Below are 22,984 nucleotides of genomic sequence, written 5' to 3'. Positions count from 1 at the left end.
GTTTCCGGTAGCAGCGGCACTCAGGCGTCGGGTGACGCTAGGCGGACGAGTCGTCACGTGACACGGAAGTGACTACGAACAGGAAGAGGACGAAAAAAATAACCGTCCGCGACGCCGAGCCGAACCGGACCAGCAGCCACCATGAACAGCAAAGGCAAGGACAGGGGGCGGCTGGGGCCGTCGCGGGGAACAGCGCTAGCCTGGAGCGAGCGGGCCCGGACCCCAGGGTCGCCAAACGCCAAGCTTGGGGCGAGCTGAGCCTCGCTCCTGGGCCGGCTGCAGTTCCGGGGGCTGCGCCAGAAGCCTTCGTCATCCCCGAACTACGGCTGCTCGCTCCTTCCCGGCCCTTTCCCCCTTAAACTCTGTGGCGCAGTTTGGAGCTGCGGGCTCGGGTGGAGGGGTGGGGGGTGGGGGGAAAGGCTTGTCATGATAGGCATGTGCAGGAGCAAATGGGGAGCTAGAGCACGGATTTGGGCAGGCCAATGGAGAGCCAGCGGAGGCGGGGCGCCGCGCTCCGGAACCAGAGGCTGGCGCCCGGGCTTAACTAGTGAGGTGCCGGCGCTGGTGGGCGGGCCAGGGGGCCAGAAAGGTCTCTTTCGCCTTTCCCTCCGATGGAGGCCTGGACTTCTCCCGGCTCCTGTGATTGCACTAGTGTTTATCAGAATACGATTCTTTGTTGTTCCTCAGGACATTTACCTTCTCTCGGGTCTGAAGGTTCACTTCCACCACTCACTTTATTTGGAAGTCGACCTTGAGTAGGAAATCGATGGGGTAAATAATCGTAGCCACTGTGACTCAACGAGGTCTTGGCCAGTTACAACCAGGCCTATGAAGACCACCTAGAGCAGAGGCAGGATAGACCGTTGGTACACTGGCAGGCACGGGTGCCCAGACCTGCCCTGCATTGTGAAAGAAACTTGGGCCCAGCTAGACTTTCCCTTACACCAGTATGCTAACGGGAAGAGCGCCTTCCTGTCGATTGAGAATCCAGCATCTTCGGGTATAGGCCGGGAAGAGGGTGCAAAGAGAATGCTTATTTTCCTGGTTCCAGAAATCAGGCCCTCCAGAGCAGTCTGTTCCCACATCTCCTGCTTGTTGCCGCTAGGTTAGTTACCCAGTATGCTCTGCCCCATTTTGGTGGTTCTGTGTGATAGGCAATATGCATTTCCCCCCACCCCTTGTCTTCCAGGTCAATATCCGACACAGCCAACCTACCCTGTGCAGCCTCCTGGGAATCCAGTGTACCCTCAGACCTTGCATCTTCCTCAGGCTCCACCCTATACTGATGCCCCGCCTGCCTACTCAGAGGTGCTCCCAGTTTACTCGACTTGAACTGAATACTCTTCGGATCACATTTTCAGCCCTGAGCTAAGCCTGACTTCACATATTTATTTACTCTCCACACACAGGAGAGAGTGCTGCCATGAATAACTGAAACCCTGTACACTTCAGCAGTTTCTTTTGGGGTTGAGAATGCATTATCTGATTATATCTTTTGGCACAGGCTGAGGTTAAGAAGATGAGTGTGTGTTCCTTGAATCTAACATTAGCTATAGCAGGAAGCGATCCAGGAGAATATTGAGTGGCAATGGAAAGGCAGCCTGTGTAACTTAGAGTGTAATCTACCTAAGGAGAATTAAGAGCTCTAAAATTGGAATGTCATGAAGTAACATGTGGCCTTCTCTTCTGCCTCTTGTAGCTCTATCGTCCGAGCTTTGTGCACCCAGGGGCTGCCACAGTCCCCACCATGTCGGCTGCGTTTCCTGGAGCCTCCCTGTATCTTCCCATGGCCCAATCTGTGGCTGTTGGACCTTTAGGTTCCACAATCCCTATGGCTTATTATCCAGTTGGTCCCATCTATCCACCTGGTTCAGCAGTGCTGGTGGAAGGAGGGTACGATGCAGGTGCCAGATTTGGAGCTGGGGCTGCTGCTGGCAACATTCCTGTGAGTATGACCTTATCAGAAAAACTCAGCTCTTGTGTCTTTTAGCTTTCTGAAAAGATTACGTATTCATCCTTTCGCCACGCCTGGGCAGTAGCTGTGGTATTGGTGTGAGCACTGATATCCAGGAGTCAGGTGTGAGGGGTTGGAGAACTGTGGCAAGTCAGTAGCATCGGGCACATTCCCTGGGGTCTCAGTTAACCAGATTCCTTTGTTTTCCTGTCTTAGGAGTGCTGTCTGCTGCTCTTTCTGCTCCATTCTGGTACCGGGCTAGTAATACTCCTTATTCATTCCATAAGCATTTACTTCGAATTTGCCATAATCCCTATTAAGTAGCATTTGGAAAGATACTAGAGATTTTAGTTATGTTTCCTGCTTCTCTCCCCCTTGCGTAAGAATTAGAGCCCAAATGGCTCTTGCTAGGGCCAGCCACTCAAAACCATATACTAGAAATGAGGTGGGAATGCCTTTGGATGAGTGGTAGGCTCTTTCCTGTTTGCATCTTTGGGTTCACAGAAAATCCAGACCGGCTTTACAATCCAAATTGGTGGCAGAACTAGCTCTAAGATGTGATTGGTCAGCATACTGCCGTCTTCTTAACGGATCCCGTTTTCACCTGTGCCCACTTCCCTCGTCTCAGCTGCCCTATGCCCAGTCAACCTTTGTGTTTTCCTTTCAGCCTCCACCCCCTGGATGCCCTCCCAATGCTGCTCAGCTTGCAGTCATGCAGGGAGCCAATGTCCTCGTAACTCAGCGGAAGGGAAACTTCTTCATGGGTGGCTCAGATGGTGGCTACACCATCTGGTGAAGAACCAAGGCCACCTCTGTGCCGAGAAAGACATCACATACCTTCAGCACTTCTCACAATGTAACTGCTTTAGTCATATTAACCTGAAGTTGCAGTTTAGACACATGTTGTTGGGGTGTCTTTCTGGTGCCCAAACTTTCAGGCACTTTTCAAACTTAATAAGGAACCATGTAATGGTAGCAGTACCTCCTTAAAGCATTTTGAGGTAGGGGAGGCATCCATTCATAAAATGAATGTGGGTGAAGCAGCCCTAAGGATCTTCCTTGAATTCCTCTGGAGTAATACTGTACCATACTGGTCTTTGCTCTTAGTAATAAAACATCAAATTAGGTTTGGAGGGAACTTTGATCTTCCTAAGAATTAAAGTTGCCAAATTATTCTGATTGGTCTTTAATCTCCTTTAAGTCTTTGATTTCTATTACTTGTTATAAATGAAACGCATTAGTTGTCTGCCTTTCCCTTTCCATCCTTTGCCCCACGTCCCACCCTCAACCCTAGTTTTCCAGTTCCTTCCCGCCAATCTCCATTGAATCAATGGTGCAGGACAGAAAGCCAGTCAGACTAACTTCCTTCTCTCCTTGCACTTCTCCCCACTTGCCATCTTTTAACTAGTCTTTCACAAGGATCCTCTGAAACCCCTTCTGTGCCCCAAGCACGGACCCCATCACTTCTGTTTTTTGAGTCTCCTCAGGCAAAAGTGGAGGGTGCCTCTCGGACCTTCCTCGTAGGCTGTCTCTTCATCCGTGAACTAAACCCAAATTTGCTTCGGTGCCAGAAAACCTGAGAGCTGTATTTGAACAAAGGGTATCAATGCAAACTGTACTGTAAACAAGTTTGTTTAAAATGTTGGGGCAGGGAGGGGGATGCATTTCAAAAGCCTGATGACGTTAGAGCCAAATTAGGGGACGATTTCCCATCCAAAAATTGGTCACCATTTATCGTCAGAGTATCTGATGTAGGCAGTCATGCACGGCTCCCAAGAACTCCTAAGCTGGGTTAATGGGGTCATATTAGGAATCCCTCACTACAAAATGACTTGAGTCCAGTGAAATCTCATTAGGGTTAAGAATATTTCAGGGATCCTTAATATTTTGATTTTTGTTTTCTGAAATTGGATTTTATTTTATCTTATAATTTCAGTTCATCTAAATTTTGTGTTCTGTACATGTGATGTTTGACTGTACCATTGACTGTTATGGAAGTTCAGCGTTGTATGTCTCTCTCTACACTGTGGTGCACTTAACTTGTGGATTTTTTATACTAAAAATGTAGAATAAAGACTATTTTGAAGATTTGAATAAAGTGATGAAGTTGCATTACACCTCACTTCAAGGATTCTTTACTCAGCTTGTTTTTAGGTTTCTTCTCTATATATCTTATATCCCACCTAAAATTCAAATAGGTACTGTTGTCATTCTGTTGGGTTTTGTTTTGTTTTTTAACGAAGCCTTTGAAATAAATGCAGGAGTGTAAGGCCAAGATTTGACCATTTTCATGAGTCCCGTTCTAGATGTTTTCCTTTTCTTTATTTCCTAAGCTCTTTCAGATTTTTAGAAGCCTGTTATGCCAGAGGTATTCAGAACATAAACTTAAGGGGGCGCCTGGGTGGCTTAGTCAGTTAAGCATCCCACTCTTGGTTTTGGCTCAGGTCATGATTCTCATGGTTCTGGAGACTGAGCCCCAAGTCAGGAGCCTCGCTGACAGCGAGAAGCCCGCTTGGGATTCTCTCTCCTCACTCCCTCTCTCTCTGTTCCTCCCCTTCTTGCTCGCTTTCAAAACGGGCTTGAGCTCACCTGATGTAGAACTCGAACTCATGAACTATGAGATCATGACCTGAGCCAAAGGCAGATGCTTAATGCCTGAGCACCCAGGCGCCCCTGAGAAAAATGTTTTAGTGTAACAGTTTTTGTTAAGTTCGGGGTGACCTTTCAATTTCACCAAAGTTCTGTGTGGAGAAATACTGAAACAGATTATCAAGACTGATTCCTCAACTCCTGGGTCTTAACCGTGGGAGGAACAGAGTTTGGATGATGGAAGCAATACAATTTATAGACTTCAAAGGAGATTTAGCTTAATTCCAACTAAACAGTACCTGGGGAGCCAGGATTCCTACTGAAACACTGTATCTTTTAAACACCTCTAATTTTTGGGACTAAGATCCAAGAAGCTTCTCTGGGCTTGATTCAAAGGACATTGGTGGGTAAAGTGGTAGGGAGGTAGTTCCTGGTGCCCTCTCTGTATACATAGAATGGGTCTGAGAAATTCTGGCCCTTGCCAGGATGGAAGGTAAACCAACTCCTCACCCCAGGGATGTTTCTAATGACACGCCTCTGGGACAAGCTTCCCACCACCATTTTTGTTTCAATCTCGTGAGATGGTTCTGGAACTTCTGAAACTTCCCTGGGGTTCTTACTGCTTGGGAGAGAACATATGCAAGAGTTAAATAAGCAAAAAAAAAAAAAAAAAAGCCTGGGGGTACCTGGGTGGCTGGGTTAAGCGTCAGACTTCAGCTCAGGTCACAATCTCGCAGTTCATGGGTTTAATTAAGTAAGCCCTGTATCTTCGGATCCCCCGTCTCCCTTTCTCTCTGCCCACCCCCACTCTCTCTCTCTCTCTCTCTCTCTCTCTCTCTCTCTCAAAAATAAATAAACATTAAAAAAATTTAAGTCTGGATAAGTCAAAATATAAAGGTAGTTATTTCTTGCACACGAGAATCGGATTTCTATTATCAATAAACATTTTTAATTGTGAAAAAAACAGTAGCATCAGTGTAAGGTTGTTGGGGAATATGGAAAGGAAGAAGGCTCAGGAGATGGAGCACATTCATCAGGAGGTGAGGTCTCCATAGTCTGTCCCTCCTGGTCTGGCCTTTTACTGTGGTATCCAGCACCTGGCAAGAACTAGTATGACTAGACACTATCTCTGCTCAGGCTGTCAACTAGTTGACCAGGTAAGGGATAGGGGAGCAGCCAGCGACTCTTAACTGTCCTTCCCTTCGACCTTGAAAACACTGAAGATGATTGGGCACATACTCATGTTGTCTGGTACAGCACCACCTTCTTGGGCAGCCACAGAAACCCGCCATGTTAGAAAGGCCTGGCTAACGACAGCATGAGCAGTTTCCTCTGTGTCCCTGGTGTCAGTGACGCTGGCATTCATTTGGGCCTGTGTCCTAGAAAGAGCTCAGGTTTGCCTATATCGATCAGTGCTTCTCACTGGTTTCAGATAAAACTTGCGCCTAATAAATTAAATAGTGTGTTAACACCGGAGCCTGGATAAGCTCCTTGGGGCCCGGGAGTCATTAGACGAAATATTCCTCCTTCTCCCTGCCCTTGGCTGAGTCACTCTCCATTTGGAGGATGGCGCTGGGCTCGCCTTCTGCAGGTTCGTAGGTGACGTAGCTGCCTTTGTTCTTGTACAGGTAAAAGAAGATCAAGATCACGACCGAGAGCAGGGTGAGGAAGACCACGGTGATAACAACTTGAGAGGGAAAATGCAGACATGTTTCAGGACTGAGGATGTCTCAGCAATTCATGGGGCCCCCTGAATTCGGCGATTCCCTCACTATTTATAAGCACCCTCACTATTTCTAAGAACCAGGGTTCTAATTAACCGGTGGCCACTTGCAAATCCATATTCCCCAAGTCCAACTTCCATGGTGCATGACCCCCGGAGTACCTTGGTACTTAAGCTAAGGACACAAGGCTTTTGATTTCTGACAAAACAACTCCCTCTCAACCGGTTCCTGATGATTAGGATAGAAACAGGAAGGAGGGAAACAGGAAATACCTTATCCCAAGAGGAAGGCATTTTAAAACCCACAGCCTCCTGCAGGGATTTCTCTGATCCCTCCCATCCTCTTCCTCACCCACTTGACAAACCACACACATCCTCATCTCTCGCCGCATAGTGGAGTGTAGCGCCCGTACGCGCTTACATCTGTTTGTGGCCGCTTCCCACATTTACCGGCAGTGTCTCTGGCACAGAGCCTCTGAGAGTCTTTTACAGCCTTGCGTGTGTGCGTGTGTAAGATAACCTATGTGCCCAAACGAGCCCATTACTGGATTTGGTCTCCAATCTGTGGTGCTTTCCTGCATAGGGAAAATCCTAGTTCAGCCACTGGGTTCCCCATCTGTGGAGTGAGATAGCCGTGGAATTCAAGAGGTCTCTCGGATTTGGCTCAGGGCGTTTGTTACCTGCTATGAGTGCTGTGCTGGCCTCGGCTTTGGGGGACAGGGCTTCAGTGGCCTGCAGGATTGGGGTGGTCATCGGCTCTTCTGGAAAATTTAGAAAAGTGAAAAGGGAAATGGGGTGAATTCTTCTGTCCTAAAACATACATCCGTCCTTCAAATTTTACCACCCCACCTCTTCCCTAATAAAGAAGTTATCATTCAACTCCTGTAGTAAATCCGTATAGAAAAACCTGGAGAATAGAAGAGAAAATAAACTACCATCCAAAGACCATGAACAAGTTGATGGGTTTCTCTCTGCCTAATATAGTGGTTAAGTGGTTAAGAGTATGGGCTCTAGAGCCTAAATGATGAGGTTCGAATCTGAGCTCTGTCCTTTACTGGCTGTTACCTTCAGAAAATTACCTACCCCCCCCCCTCCCCGGATGTGCCAGCTTCCTCACCTGCAAAATGGAGATAAAAGTATCTACTTTATAGGCTTGTTGTGACAGGTAGTAAGTAACTCAATAAAGGTAAGCTATTGTAGGGCACGTGGGTGGCTTAGTTAAGGGTTCAACTTTGGCTCAGGTCATGATCTCACAGTTCGTGAGTTCGAGCCCCGCATCGGGCTCTGTGCTGACAGCTCGGGGCCTGGAGCCTGCTTCGGATTCTGTGTCTCCCTCACTCTCTGCCCCTCCCACACTTGTGCTCTGTCTGTCTGTCTCAAAAATAAATGAGTGTTAATACATGGTCTTACAAACTCTTTGTAAACATTATTTTAAAATAATGAAACGAATGCTCCTCTCTTATTAAAACCCTTTCCTACACTTCCAGAGTAGGCCCTGTAATTTAAAAGGTTCCGAAACAAGGCCTCTCCTACCCTAAAATACATCTCCTACCTCCTCCTGCTATTGTTCTATCTGTCCTTTAGAGCCTGAAAGTCCCGCCACTAAGGTCATTACCTAGGGTGGGAACACTCAGAACTACAGGTCTCCAGAAGTCCCTTCTAAGTGTTTATGCGGGCAGTCAGGGAGACGGAGCCCGTTTAGTTCTCGCCCCAGTTAGCATTTTCATGTAGGGATTTGAAGAGGCACCAGGTTCAGTTAACTGCAGGACAGAGGTATCCTGGGGAAAACAGGGGGCATTATTCAATATTCATTCAATAAATAATAGCAGCACTCATTAACTGCCTACCCTTTGCCAGGTACTGTGCCAGGCACACTGGAGATGTAATGGTGAGCAAAATGGTGTCCCTTCCCAGAGCCTACCCTCCACCATGCCACGGTTCACAGTTAATGACTGCGATACATGAAACAAAGGAAATCGCCGGGCAAAAGCATGTGACTTGGGCTTGATCTAGTCTTCCAGCAGGCGTAGCCTCCACAGGAAGTAAGATTTGAGGTGGGAGCCGAAGCAGGGGTAGGTGTTTACAGGGGAAGAGGGACAAGAGATGGGACACATTCTAGGCAGAGAAAAGAGCCCAGGTCAAAGCTCTGAGACAAGAGCCGGTGCGGCTGGACCACAGGGCAAGAGCGTGACTCCTGTCTAATGCCTGACACCTGCGGGTTTCCATTCAGGGCAAGTGAAATGAAGTCACCAGTGGTGGGCCTGGGAGCCTGGGAGCAGTGTTGAAAGGGGCCAGTGGTGGTGAGGGGTCTTTTTTTTACACAGGCCAAGAAGAGGCCTGATGAACCTGGTCTTGCAACAAAGCAGAGGTGAGTCGCCTACAGCACCCACCCTCGCCACGCCAGGCCAAACCCTTCTCCACTATTCTCCACTCTTTCTTTAGGAATGGATAGCTCAGCCACTCCATGGCCTTGGGCAAATGGTTACATCCCTCCCATCCACTCAGGTGCTCTAGTGTTGCTGATGGGGAGTGACATTAACCAGCTTTGCAGGGTGAGGGTGAAGCCTGAAAGAGCTTGGACGCGTCACAGAGTGCTTACTACTCAATATATTATTTAAGGTGACTTTGTTCATGTGCTCAGTGATTAAAAGCTGCTCTCGGTTGGAACCCTGCACCGACAAATTACTAGGTGACCCTTAAGGAAGTTACTAAATCTCTCTGAGCTTCAGTTTCTTGATTTCCAAAATGGGAGTATGGTGGGCAGCTGGTGAGATGGCTCCAGACGATCCTTGCCACCTGTTATTTACACCTTTGTGTAAGCCCCTCTCCCTGTGCGTGGGCTGGACCCAGTGACTTCTAACAAACAGAATACAGCAAAAGCAATGGGATGTCATTTCTGATAGACGCCCTGAACTTACCCTCCTGGTCAGACTCTGACTGCTGCCTCTTAACACGTACACTTTCCTCCCCCAAACGTCCCAGGGCTGGCTGCACTCCTTTGCACTCCACCTTCTAGAATTCTGTACAGATGCTCTTAGTTTTGACTCTTTCTTTCTTTCTTTCTTTCTTTCTTTCTTTCTTTCTTTCTTTCTTTCTTTCTTTCTTCTTTCTTTCTTTTTCTTCCTTTCTTCTTCTTTCTCCTTCCTTCCTTCCTTTTTCTTCTCTCTCACTCTCTTTCTCTCTTTCTTTTAAGTAGGCTTCATGCCCAGCGTGGAGCCCAATGTGGGGCTTGAACCCATGACCCAGAGATCAAGGCCTGAGCTGAGATCGAGTTGGACCCTTAACTGACTGAGCCACCGAAGCATCCCAGTTTTGCCTTTCCTAAACATGAGAAAACATAAGACATACAAAAAGCCCTGAGAAGAACAGTTTATGTACAGAATCTTAAGTATAAAAATTAAGAGGATTCCGTTCAATCCACCAACAGCAATTTACTTTGCACCGACTGGGTACCTGAGGCAGAGTCATAGATGCTGGGAAAGGTGACAGTGATGAGGTCAACCAGGGACCGGACCATGGAGCTCAATCTCAGTGAGGGTTCAGTGGACAGATACATATGACTCCCTGGAAAGAGTCTGGGGCGGAAGATGATTCCTATTTGGGAAATTCTGCAAACGATCCCGATTATGACAGCTGCTATTTCCTAAGTCCCTGCTTTGTGCTGGGTGCTTTATATACATGCTTATTAATCCTTACAACATCAATCACTTCCAAGTAGGTGTTTTTATTTGCTAATGTGGACCCGGAGGCCCTGGGGGAGTTAAGTGACATGAGTCACGTCACACATGAAGGAACAGTGCATGGAGCCAAGCTCTGAATCCAGGACTACCCGCTCCAAAGCCCGAGCAAGGTATTTACACTAACACTTCCTACTACCCTCCTTTCCTCTTTTTTCCAATAGTGAAGGAGAGGAGGAGATCATGAAAGGTAACCATGAGGCAGCACAAGAAACTTTCCAGAAAGTTCAAGGGCTTAAAAGATACGGATAAAGGCGGAGGAAGAACCAGCGGGCCACAATCAACGACACGCTGTGGTGCCACAAAGAATGCATCCTTAAGGGCAACTGGTAAGCGGGGAGTGAAGTCAGCGTGATGTGGGAGCCACGTTGCTTCATATGCAACCTCCCTGACTTTAATGTTGGATGTGATCAGAGGCAAGCTGGCTACAACTAAAGGGTACATTTCAGCAATAGACCTTCACAGACAGAAGGTTCAACAGAAGTGCCTTCCTTGGATGCCGTTCTTGGTCGGTTTCCATTTACGCAAAGCCATCTGGTGAGGCAGGAAGTACGAATGAAGGAGGTACAAAGAAATTTACCTCTCTATGAAGACAACGGATTAATGAAGAAGGCGGACCCAACATCAGATTTTTACTTCTGATGCAAATGGTCTCTTTTGGAAGTGAAGGCTCTTGGGAATCTACTTCTAAAAGGAGGAAGCACACCTCTCAGGAACAAAGGCTCATCCATTTTGTTGCACGTGTCGGAATTTCCTTCGTTTTAGGGCTGAATAATGGGACACAGGAAATTCTGACACGTGTTACAAAATGGATTCCACTTATAGGAGGTACCTAGAACAGTCAAGTTCATAGGGACGGGAAGTAGAATGGTGGTTGTCAGGAGCTGGGCAGAGGAGGGATGGGGAGTTGTTGTTTAGTGGGTACAAGAGTGTCAGTCTGGGAAGACGAGAAATTTCTGGAGATGGATGGTGGTGATGGTTGCACAACAATGTGAATATACTTAATATACACAATATTGTAAATGTTATGTATAATTTTACGATAGTTAAAAAAAACTCTTTTCTTTATACAGTTTACATTCTGAGAAGGGAAAAATGGACAATAAACTAAGTAAGTTAAAGATATACTGTATTAGATGATGATTGGTGCTATGTAGAAAAAAAGAGCAGGAAGGGGGTTGGGGCATGGCCTGTGGATAGGGGTAGACGGAGAGTCTTCCTGATGAAGTGACTGGAGTAAAGACCTATGGAAGGCGAGGAAGGCAGCCAGGCAGAGATCTGGGCAGAGGGAACAGCAAGTGGGAGGTGAGGGTATCCACAATATTGGAAAGCACTGGGGCTGTAGAACGCTTGGCATGCGTTAAGGCATGGCACGGAGGTCATGGTGGAGGGGAGAGTGCCAGCAAGAGGAGATGGAATTAAAGGGGCTGTATATTTTGGCTTTTTCAGTGACTGAAATGAGAACCTTTTAGAGGTTTTTGAGCAGGGACTGGATTTATATCTCAAAGCAGTGCTTTTCAGCCTCTGTGGTGCATAAGAATCTCCTGAGGATCTTGTTAAAATGCAGATTCTGATTTGGTGGGTCTGGGGACGGCAGGGGGGTGGGGTGGGGCTGAAATTCCTAAGACCACACTTCTTCTTTCCTTTTCCTTCTCCTTCTTCTTCTTCTTTTTAAATGTTTATTCATTTTTGAGAGAGAGCGCTCAAAGGGAGGGGCAGAGAGAGAGAGGGAGACAGTGGATCTGAGGCGGGTTCTGCACTGACAACAGAGAGCCTGACTCCCGGGGGCTCGAATTCATGATATGAACTGAGCTCATGAACACGATTACATGACCTGAGCCAAAGTCTGTCGCTTAACCAACCGAGCCAGCCAGGCGTCCCCAAAGACCACACTTTTGAAACGATGAGACCACCATGTTGTGAAGAAGCCCGATGTAGCCCACAGGAGGATGAGAGGCTCCACGTGGGGAAACTGAGGCACCCCACGCTCAGCTGACAGCTAGCAGCAGCTGCTAGATGTGTGAGGGAGCCTGTTTTGGACCTTCCAGCCTGGCAGACCTTCCAGCCAACTGAAGCTGCGGGAATGGGCACAGACGAAACCAGCAGAAGTGTGCCAGCAGTCCCACAGAATTGTAAGAAATAATAAAATTGTTCTTATTGTAAGCCACTGGTTGTTGAGGTTTGTGATGCAGCAATGGGTAACTGAAACAGAAGCTGATTTTTATTTTTTTAGAGCCCCAGTGTGGGGCTTGAACCCACAACCCTGAGATCAAGGCTTGAGCTGAGATCAAGAGCCGGACCCTTAACCAACTGAATCCCGACCCTGCAGGTGCCCCCAAACAGAAACTGATTTTAAAGGATCCCTTTGACTGCCGTGTGGACAAGGGGCTGTGGGAAGATAGGACAGGGGTGGAAGCAGGCTGTTGTACCCTCCCCAAGGCCACAGCTGCATCCACCCAAAAGGGGTGACTTTTTCCACTGGCTTGAAAGCACTGACTGGGTCTAGCGGCAGCCCAGTGAGAAAGTGGTGGGATTCTGGCAAGGGCAAGGTTTTGGGACTGAGTAACTGGAGGGAGGGAGGGCATGGTGTCACCCGAGATGGGAAGCCTGCAGGAGGAACAGATGTGGAAGGGAAGATCAGAATTCAATTCTGGACACGACTGCTTATTAGACATCCAAGTGCAGATGTTAAGACTGGAATTTTGGGAAGAGGTCTGGACTGGAGGTTTTAAAAGTCAGCATATTGAAGCCCATGAGAGTGTGTGAGATCACCAAGGGAACAAGTACCAATCTGCAGGCCCAAGGGCTGAGCCCACAAAGGAAAGAGCAAAGGAGACTGAGGAGTAACAGCCAAACAGATCAGGTACTAGCATTACTGGGTTTGACCATGCAGGGCTCACATGTTGTCATGACCCGGACAACACAAGCTGTGGTGAAATCCGGCGTCAAAGGCCCTGGTTTACAGTGGATTCAAGGAAAAAAAAAAAAAAAAAAAATGGAAGAGGAGGAACTGGGAGCAGAATATAGATAAACTTTTTCCTGTAAATATGAGCAGAGCAATGGGGCTGTAGTGGGAGGGGGATGGGAGTTCAGGGTTTTTGTTTATTTTTTTAAGGATGGGAGAAATGACAGCATGTTTATTTATGGATAGGAATAACTCAGAGAGGGAACAGCTGGTGATACGTGAGGGAGGAGAGTGGCTCCAACCACGTCCTTGATGGGGACGGGACCCAGTGCACAGAGAGACTGGCTGGCTGCAGGAGGAGCAGAGATCTGGCGTCGCCGACACGCACAGGGGCACGGGGGCAGGCGGCAGGTGCGCGGGGGCGGTGGGAGCCTCTGGCAGACTTCTTTCTGAGAAGTTTAATTTGCTCAAGAAAATAGAACGCAAGGTCATCAACTGACAGTGAGGATGGGGACTGGAGTTTAAGGAGAGTTGAAAGGTGCGGTAGGAGTAAATAGCCTCTTATCACAGAGCGTGGGTAAGACTGTTTCTAACGTCCTGCGGAGCAGTACAGGCTGGCTCTAAGGCCTAAGTGGAGAAGTGATTGACCATCGAGGAACGAAGCGATGCGCGTGTAACCACAGGGCCTTCCGCTGGGATCTGACCTCGGTTCTTTCTGAATTGATACTATTATGTCAAACCACGCCGGTTCTAAATTTAAGGTCCCTCTGTAATTCAAAATAAAGATCTTATGTCGTAAGATAGGTATAAGAAAGTTCAATATCATTTTTCCCTTCTGATAGTAACTCTGCCTTTTTTGCTTGCCTTGTAAGACACTGCACGGTAAATCCTTTGCAAGATCTTTAGGATCTTTTTTTGGTGATCCACGTTACTGGTGCCTTCTACACGAGCTCAGTGTGGAAGGGCTCAGTGCCCTTTGGGTAAAGGCAGACTCCTGCAGGCCCAGGGAAGGTTCCACAAAGTTGTGCAAGTCTCCAAGCAAGAGGGGCAACCAGTAAACTGATGAACAGAGAGATTTCAACTGACTGCAGAAATGGGCCAAATTGAACAAGATGAGAATTCGACAAGAGTCCTCGGTCTTAGGTTCAGCAAACCAACTACTCACGAAGAAAGAAGGGGGGCGCCATGGCTTAGCAGTAGCATATATAAAGACTTACAGTGAGATCAATGGAAAGCAACTGGTACTAGAAGGATATACCCCAAAATGGCAACAAGAGTGATAGCTAGGTGGTGGAATTTTCGATGATTTGTAATTTCTTCTACATGCTTTCCTTTATCTTCTCAATCTCTTACGGTGATAACTACAGTTGACCCTTGAACAACACAGGTTTCAACTGCGTGGATCTACTTCTCAGGAGGACTCCCCCCCCAAAATACAATATAGTACTGTAAATGTATTTTCTCTTCCTCATGATTTTCCTAATAACATTTTCTTTTGTCTAGCTTACTTTACTGTAAGAATACAGTGTATAGTATGCATAACATACAGAATATATGTTCTGTGTGTGTGTGTGTGTGTATATATATATATATACACACATATATACATATGTTATATGTATATACAATGGACTATTATTGGTAAGGCTTTTGGTCAACAGTAGGCTATTAGTAATTAAGTTTGGGGGGGGAGTCAAAAGTTATATATGGATTTTTGACTGTGTGGAGGTTGGTGTCCCTAATCCCCATGTTGTTCAAGGGTCACCTGTTCTTTTACAATCTTAAAAAAAGTTAGGGGAGCCTGGGTGACTCAGTTGGTTAAGCATCCGACTTCAGCCCAGGTCATGATCTCACAGTTCATGAGTTTGAGCCCCGCACTGGGCTCTCTCTCTCTGCTGTCAGCAAGAGTCTACTTTGGATCCTCTGTCCCCCTCTGTCTCTCTTCCCCTTCCCTGTTCATGTATTTTTTTTCTCTCTCTCTCAAAAATAAAATAAAATAAATAAATTTTTTTTTAACTTGCTGTCATCTTAGGCCCCCGTTAATATAAATATGGTCTCTAATAATGGAGGTAACAATGTGGACCTACTTTGTGCCACTCTTAGACTGCAGAGCTGCATCAGGGTGTGACAATTATGTGGTGAGCAGCCAAAATAATGAAAGGTTTGGAAACTGTATCAGATAAGGAAAGCCTGTAAGACAAAGTCCAGACAGAACACTTAGGGAGAGCCCAGAATTTGAATGCTATCTTCAAATTTGCCGATGGATGGCCTGTGCAAGAGGACCACTGGCGGAAACTAATGGGAGAGAGAGGTCTCCCCTCCGGGCAGGAAGAGCAAAACGGGTCACATGCTTCATGGGGTACTGGAGAGAGAATTTTAGCACAGAATGGGTGGGTGAACTAGCTGACCCGCAGGAACTTTCTCAGCCTTAATTTTGGAATTAAAAAAAAAAAATTTTTTTAAATGTTTATTTATTTTTGAAAGAGACAGAGCACAAGCAGGGGAGGGGCAGGGAGAGAGGGAGACACAGAATCCGAAGCAGGCTCCAGGCTCTGAGCTGTCAGTACAGAGCCCGACGCGGGGCTCGAACTCACAAACCTTGAGATCATGACCTGAGCCGAAGTTGGGACACTTAACTGACTGAGCCACCCACCCAGGCGCCCCAATTTTGGAATTTTTATAAAGTGAAAGTGTTCCTTTAGAATTTTCTTCGAAATCAAATTTCTGAACTGGTGAAATCTCAGTGAAGTCTCTAGTTTAGTTATCAGGATTATACCGATGTTGATGTGTTGGTTTTCGCAACGTGCCATGGTCGTGTAAGATACTGACATTAGGAAAACCGGCTGAAGAGTACATGGGAACTCTCTGTATTATTTTTGCAACTTTTCTACAAATCTAAATTCCTCCAAAATAAAATGTTTACTTTTTTTTTTTTTTTAAATCAAATTTTGAACTCCACTCCACTAAAGGTCACGGGGTATCCTAGGTGCTAATGAGCTAGGGCCTTCAGGCTTCAAGTGTCACAACTGTAACCCATGGGGGTGCCTGGCTGGCTCAGTTGGTAGAGCCTGTGACTCTTAATCTCAGGGTTTTGAGAGAGATAGGGAGCAAGCGGGGGAGGAGCAGAGAGAGAGGGAGAGAGAATTCCAAGCAGGCTCCGGCCTATCACTGCAGAGCCCAAAGACGATGTGGGGCTCAGACTCACAAACCTCGCGATCATGACCTGAGCCCAAGTCCAAGAGTCAGACGCTTAACCGACTGAGCCACCCAGGTGCCCCTTAACCTCAGGGTTGTGAGTTTAAGCCCCATGTGGGGCATGGAGCCTACATAAAATTAAAAAAAACAAAACTGTAGTCTATATTTGCAATTTATACTTTATAAAACGTACATTATTTTCTCTCCACCCCACGGTGGTGATGTAAGCAGGGTTGGTGTTATCATTATGTAGGAGCTCAGCAAACTGCATCAAGCAGCCCAGAGTTACTCGGCAGTTGGCTGAGTTGGGCTTCAAATCTACCTCCTTATTTCAAGGTTCTTTCCACCGCACAGTACCAGCTCTCCAGGTTCTGGAAACATCTCCGCTCTGCTCCCAGCTAACCATTTTGTTTACATGTCCACTGGGTTTGGTTCCCGGAGTTTTACTGCAGAACGGAAAGGGTGTTCACTATAGCACTGTTCGCAAGAGTTGACACGTATCTGAATGTCTATCAGCAGGGGGATGATTAAATAAATTACAGGCCATTCATTCTGGAAACACTATACAGTTGTTAAAAGGAATGTGGTTAGATCTGCTATTACTGACACAGGATATACGGTTAGATGAAAGAAGCAAATTGCTAGGGCAGTAATGTGTAATATGATTACATGTTTGAAAAAAAGTAGATTAAAATGAAACTATAAACGTACACACACACACACACATACACATATGTCTGCGTATACACAGAAAAGGTCTAGAAGGCTACTCCTTAAGTGGCATGGCACAGCTTTTTTTAAAAAAATAATTTTTAAAATTGTTTATTTATTTATTTGGAGAGAGAGAGAGAGAGAGACAGACAGACAGAGCGAGCACCAGCAGGGGAGGGGCAGAGAGGGAGAGGGAGAGGGAGAGAGAGAATCCCAAGCCGACTCTGTGCTGTTACCGGGATGCGGGGCTCCATCCCACGAACCGTGAGATCACGACCCGAGTTGAAACCAAGAGGTGGACGCTTAACCGCCTGAGCCACCCAGGCGTCTTGCATGTAATAGCTTTTTAATGAAAAGATAAACAACAGGGGCACCTGGGTGGCTCAGGCGGTTAAGCGTCTGACTTTGGCTCGGGTCATGATCTCAAGGTTTGCGGGTTCGAGCCCCGCGTCGGGCTCTGTGCTGACAGCTCGGAGCCTGGAGCCTGCTTCGGATTCTGTGTCTTCCTCTCTCTCCGCCCCACCCCTGCTTGCACTCTGTCTCTCTCTGTCTCAAAAATGAATAAACATTAAAAAAAAAAAAATTAAAACAAAAGAAAAAGGAAACAACAACCAAGTAAACTTAAGTTCAGGAAGCCTGGCAGAAAAAGGGGGTAAATGGCTTATAGCTTTCCCACCATCATCTCCTGTTCCTACCCTGCTTCTCTCCTGTCTCCCTGTCCAAATAAAGGAAGAATGATGCTACTCTCTTCCTTCCCTTCTCAGACATGGGAGGACTGTCACACCATTTTTCGTTCAGGCGGGAGGCTTAGGGTACGGGACCACAGTTAAGATTTGAGGCGCCACCCAAATCCTAACCAACAGCAAATGAACTTCAAGACCTATTTTGCCCATTTACCCTTTTTTGGTTCTTGTTAACCCAGATCGCTGTCGGTTTCCTTGTGACCCCTGTTTGCAGGCTAAATCTCTTATCACTGAGGCATCAGATCCTTTGCCACTTCAGTCTGCCAACCTACTTATTTGCTCTAAGCTTGCCCAACAAAGGGCGGCTCCCCCAGTTCTCCTTTCTATGGGAACCCGCCCTGGAAGTCCGCTCCCTTCTCTTTCACGTGCCTGGGCCAACGGGGTGGAGCGAGACTCTGAGAGCGATGTACGAAGGCAGGAAAAACACGGGCTTTGGGGTAAACCAGACCTGGCACAAAACCCTGCCTCGGCCTTTATTAGGCACATGACCTTGCGAGAATTTAATCTCTGCACCTTTCTTCATTGCCCCGAACGTCCGGTTTTGCTTCTCCAAAATGAGAATAAAACCTGTTCACAGGGCTGTGAGTAGGAATAAGCAAGATGAAAAAGGCGGGGGGGGGGGGGGTCTGATTCAGAGGGAAGACAACCTAGGATGTGGCTGTGTAATTAGGTGGCAAAAGAGACGGGCTTAACCTGGCGAGGGGCAGGGGGAGACACAGCCCACAATGCCAGTTTCCACTCCACCCTGCTTTCAATAGGGCGGCCTGTGTGCTGGGCACAGCAGGCACAATGCCTAGGGTCTACAGTATTTTAGGAGCCCATCAAAGTGTTTTCTGAGGATTTTAATTGTAGCGATTTTAATTTCTTTTAAAATCAGAAGAAAAAAATGGAATGTTAGGTCAAGGAAACTGTCGTATTGTTATATCAATCAATTATTAATTATAAATATAAAATAATGGTTTCATTATATCAATATTATGTTCTTCTTTATACCAACACGGTTGTAAAACAATTTTTCAATTGGCAATAGTCACACCTTCAATATCATAGCGTTGGCTGTGATACAGCCACTATGCAAGCTTAAAAACTACAATTTTATGTAAATGGAAATATATTTTTTAATGGAGGAATGGGCTCACAAAGGCAAAAGTACCAAGGGCCTCTGAAAGCCATAACGTGTCCTCACTTTCAGCACTCCCAAAGGATCTCCTTTAGGACATCTTTATAGATTAGGGAAAAGGGATGTGAGGCGGCATAGGTGGGGAGGCGGGGAAGCCACAAGCAAGACTCTCAATTATCCCATCCTTCAAAGTACAAGCCCTCCCCCTGTCTGTGATTTCCCTGTCCTTGTCAAGGAACTTTTGTTTGCTTGAACCCCATGAATGGGGGGCTGTATGATACATCCCAGAATACCTCTTCATTCATGTCGCTCGTTGGGTCAAGAATACAAATATAAAACTCAACGACAACCACAAAACCAGCCAATTAAAAAACGGCCAAGGACTTGAATCGACATATCTGCAAAGGAGATATGCAAAAAAAAAAAAAAAAAAGAAGGAAAGAAAAGAAGAGTGCCGTTAAGGATGCAGAGAAATTGGAACCTTTGTGCGTCGATGGCAAACAGTATGGCCGCTCCTCAAAAAATTAAACAGAATCACCACATGATCTAGCAATTTCACTACTGGGAATGTACCCAAAAGAACTGAAAGCAGGTACTCGAAAAGTCATTCATATTCACAGCAGCCTTATTCACAGTGGCCAAAAAGTGAAAGCAATCTATTGATGGGTGAATGGATACACAAAATGATGTATCATATATGTATGTATAATGATGTACGTGTGCTATTATTCAGCCTTAAAAGGAGAGAAATTCTGACACATGGTGCAGCATGGATGAACCCTAGACATGTTAAGAGAGCCAGACAGAAAAGGACAAATATTGTATGATTCCACTTACATGAGGTACCTCGTCAAATTTCTACAGATAGAAAGTATATTGCTGGTCATTAGGCACTGGAGGGCGGGGCAGTGGGGGGTTATTGCTTAATCAATACACAGTTTCAGTGTGGGAAGATGACAAAGTTCTGGAGATGGGCCGTCACAATGATTGCACAACAGTGTGAATGTTAATCAGTATTTAATACCACTGGGCTACCAAAACGTGGTTAAAATCGTAACATTTATAGTATCTGTATTTTACCACAAATTGAAAAAAGTAAAGAAAAGAATTTACCCAAGTCCTAATTCCTCAGTTAGCTGCCCAAGCATCACCTCTTTTCCCTCGGGGAGGTTTATTCTCGCGGTCCTCTGCCCTCTCCTCCAGAACAGCATCCAGGACAAATGCAGTCTTGGTGGTTTCGCACAAGGCACGAACCTGATCCAGAATACCCACTGTGCCCTTCTTGCTGTGTACAAACCTCATCGATTCTTTAAGCGTAAGTACTCCATTCCATTCCCCACTCACGAAGCCTTTGCTGACCAATCTGGACTTCTAGCCACTTCTCCCTTTCCTCATCTCTCACTGGACAACGAACATTGTGAATAGTGCGCATCACCAGTTACAGAGGACACTGTCTTAGACTTCCCTGGGGTTGTCACATGCCACATCAGTATAGTAGATAATGTCGGTCCTAATGACGAATGAGGCTGTGTATATGAAAACAAAGGTGTATAGACCAACCAAGGTTTTGTCTGCCCCCCCCCCCCCCCGCCCCGACCCTAAATGAGTACACGACGAAAACACAATCAGTGACTATCTGATGGTTTGTCTGGCTCAGCTTGGTTACGGAACAAAAGGCGGGAATCTGTTCTCAGAGTGAGGAGAGGTGGATCCCTGCCTGCAAGAAACAATGGGTTTTGATCCTGGAGCGTAGGATCAGAGGAGTGGAATTAAAAAGCAGGCAGGGGCACCTGGGTGGCTCAGCTGGTTAAGTGTCCAACTTCGGCTCAGGTCATGATCTCACGATCTGGGAGTTTAAGCCCCACATTGGGCTCTGGACTCTGGGCTGACAGCGCAGAGCCTGCTTGTCTCCCTCTCTCTGCTCCTCCCCCGCGCTCTCTCTCTCAAAAATAAATAAACATTTAAAAAAACAAAACAAAAACAGACAGAATTCCTTTCCAGGAAAATGTGGGTCTCTAACAAGCACTTGTTTGTTACCAATGTTACTGAGTGCTTACTAGATATGAGACACTGTTGCTAGGTGTTTTATATGTGGTATCTCATAATAACCTCGCAAGATAGGCACTATTTCCCCCATTTTACAGATGAGAAAACTGGAGCTTTGAGGGTAGATCACTCACTCAAGGTCACAAAGTTTTAAGTGGCAGTGTCGGGGACCAGCGCAGGTCCCCATGATTTCAGATTCAAACCGCACCAAAGTAACCACTCTGGTTGCCCTCTGGGCCTTCCAGGCCCTTTGGAGGTGAGCACGGAGATCTGGGCTGAGGCCTCAGGGAATTCCAGGCCTGGGCTGGGGGTAGATGAATGTCTCTACCATTAGTATTAGGAAAGGCCTTCACCTACCTCCTGGAGAAGGCGTGGTTAGCAGGCTAGTCATCGCAGCAAGTGGAGAGAGAGCAGATCTGTGGGAAGAGGGACAAAGACGGCATGAGGTGGATGGGCCCCTACCTGGCGCTGGAGAGCCTTTGGGGCCAGGTTTTCGTGGGTCCCTTCGCTCATGGGGCTAGTCCTAAACCCTTCTCTTTGGGTTTCCCTGAGCACATCTTCGGGCTGGAGGTACCAAGAGCAGAGCCGAGATCTCTGGTACTTGGCGGACGCTGCCTTTGAACGTGCCACCCCGAGATCCTTTCACTCGGCCACCAACCACATTTACCTAAGGGATCTCTCCCGGCCTGAGAAAGTTAGGCGAAGGTATGCAAATTAGCAGCGCACCCAGTTTCGCCCGGCCACAGGCACGGGTGCTCTGCGCTTCGCGAGCCTGGCGGCTGCGCCCAGCCGTCCACTAGGGGTCAGGAGAGGGCCGGGAGGGCAGGACGCACCGGCTCCCGGGCCCGCGTGGGGGCAGGGCCGGGGCCTGGGGGCGGGGAGCCAGGCACCAGAACGTGGAGGTGAGGGGCCTCAGTCGCCTTCGGGCCCGTCCCCGACCAGCCGCCGTCGGGCCCTGGCCCGCTCCCCTCAGTCGTCCCTTCCCCGTCACGCTGCGCCGTCCGCGCACCCCCTGCCGCACCCCGCCCGCCGGCCACTAACGCAGAGCCCCTCTTGGCCCCGCGCGGACGTCGGGGCTGGCGCGGCGTGGACCCGGCGACTCGGCCTCGGCCCCGCCCCTCCAGCGTTACCGGCACACGGCTCCCGGGGCAGCCCGCGGCGCGTGGGACCGGCCGTCCGGGGCGGGCGTTTCCGAGCGGCCGCGACGGGAGGCTCCGGCCGCTCTGGGCTGGCGTCGCTCCCGCGGCCGAGGCGACTGCCGTGTGCTCCCGGCCCCCGGGTTCGGCCGGGCCTCCCGCCCTCCCCAGGTGCCCTCCTCCGCGTGCTCACCTTCCCAGTCGGACGGGCTGCCGCGGAAAGGGCCCGGCGCCGCTCCGCGCGTCCTTTTGAACTCTCCGGGGGGCGGGAACGGCGGAGATTCGCCGAGGGCCGCCGAGGGACACCGAGCGGGAGGAAGCCGCGGACCGGGGCGCGGAGCTAGCTGCGGAGGCCGGCCGGGAGTGGGGGTGGGGGGGCCGGCCGACTGGGTGGGACAGGAAAAGAGGAGAGAAACCGCCCTCTGCAGGTTCCCTCTGCCCGCCCGGCCGCCGCTGCTCCCCCGGGAGGAAAGGCTGCTTTTCCTCGTCCGATTGTCACTTTCCTCTCCATCCGGAGCCGCTTCCTCCCTCGTCCCGAGGCTCCAGACGGCGTGGGATCGGAACTGGGATAACGGAGATCTGTCCGCTTTCCCCCGATCGACGGAATTTGAACTCCCAGCAAATGCGGAAAATCACGTTTACTTGCGTTTGCGTCTCATTTACGTAAACAGGTCCGCGTCCAGAAAGCTTGGAGCTTCCCGCGGCCGGGAAGCCGGGAGGCTCGGAGGGGGAGGGAGGGAAGCGGGGCCCCATCCGGATCTTCCTCCTCTGACATTTCTTCCGAGGCTACATGTATAGTATAGAGGGTAAGAGCGTCACGGACTTTCGATTCAAACGGTCCCAGCGCCGCGGCTTGTTAGCTGTATGACTTTTGGGCGAATTACTTAACATCTCTAAAATCTGTTCTCTCATCCCTGAAATGAAGCCATTTCACGGCCACACTTCTAGCACCTGGTAAGAATCTCAACCTGTTAATCAGTGCCACCCTTAAGCCATCTTGACTCACTTCTCTGTGGCAGGAAATGTTCTCATATTAATGAACTCAATGACTAAGGAAGGATGTAATAGTATAAACACAGGCTCTGCCATCCGCCCTGCTGTGTGATCTTGGACAAGCGACCTTGG

General features: G+C 48.1%; 2 protein-coding genes across 6 annotated transcripts; one reads left to right on the top strand and one right to left on the bottom strand.

Annotated features, from left to right (window-relative positions):
• On the top strand, positions 1-4,076 carry DAZAP2 (DAZ associated protein 2). 2 transcript variants are annotated; one of them, XM_025930802.2, is made up of 4 exons: positions 1-154; positions 1,190-1,308; positions 1,700-1,868; positions 2,622-4,076. In XM_025930802.2, exons 1-4 carry the CDS (start codon positions 142-144, stop codon positions 2,942-2,944), a joined length of 624 nt encoding a protein of 207 aa, XP_025786587.1. In that variant the 5' UTR covers positions 1-141; the 3' UTR covers positions 2,945-4,076. The 2 variants fall into 2 exon arrangements, with proteins under 2 accessions (XP_025786587.1, XP_025786588.1); XM_025930803.2 differs by having other exon boundaries at positions 1,700-1,945; positions 2,622-2,967.
• Positions 4,077-5,464: 1,388 nt separating this feature from the next.
• Positions 5,465-22,186, bottom strand: SMAGP (small cell adhesion glycoprotein). Of its 4 annotated transcripts, none has more exons than XM_025930472.2 (4): positions 22,053-22,186; positions 21,081-21,139; positions 6,947-7,027; positions 5,465-6,230 (listed from the first exon to the last, which is right to left on the bottom strand). In XM_025930472.2, exons 2-4 carry the CDS (start codon positions 21,112-21,114, stop codon positions 6,052-6,054), a joined length of 294 nt encoding a protein of 97 aa, XP_025786257.2. In that variant the 5' UTR covers positions 21,115-21,139; positions 22,053-22,186; the 3' UTR covers positions 5,465-6,051. The 4 variants fall into 4 exon arrangements, with proteins under 4 accessions (XP_025786257.2, XP_086569497.1, XP_086569498.1 ...); XM_086713371.1 differs by lacking the exon at positions 22,053-22,186 and adding an exon at positions 21,854-21,992; XM_086713372.1 differs by lacking the exon at positions 22,053-22,186 and adding an exon at positions 21,450-21,730.
• Positions 22,187-22,984: the final 798 nt, after the last annotated feature.

The sequence above is a fragment of the Puma concolor genome, chromosome B4, assembly GCF_028749965.1.
Source record: "Puma concolor isolate L17-30 chromosome B4, mPumCon1.1.hap2, whole genome shotgun sequence".
In the NCBI taxonomy this organism is placed as follows: domain Eukaryota; kingdom Metazoa; phylum Chordata; class Mammalia; order Carnivora; family Felidae; genus Puma; species Puma concolor.
This window is presented reverse-complemented; position numbering and strand designations above follow the sequence as displayed.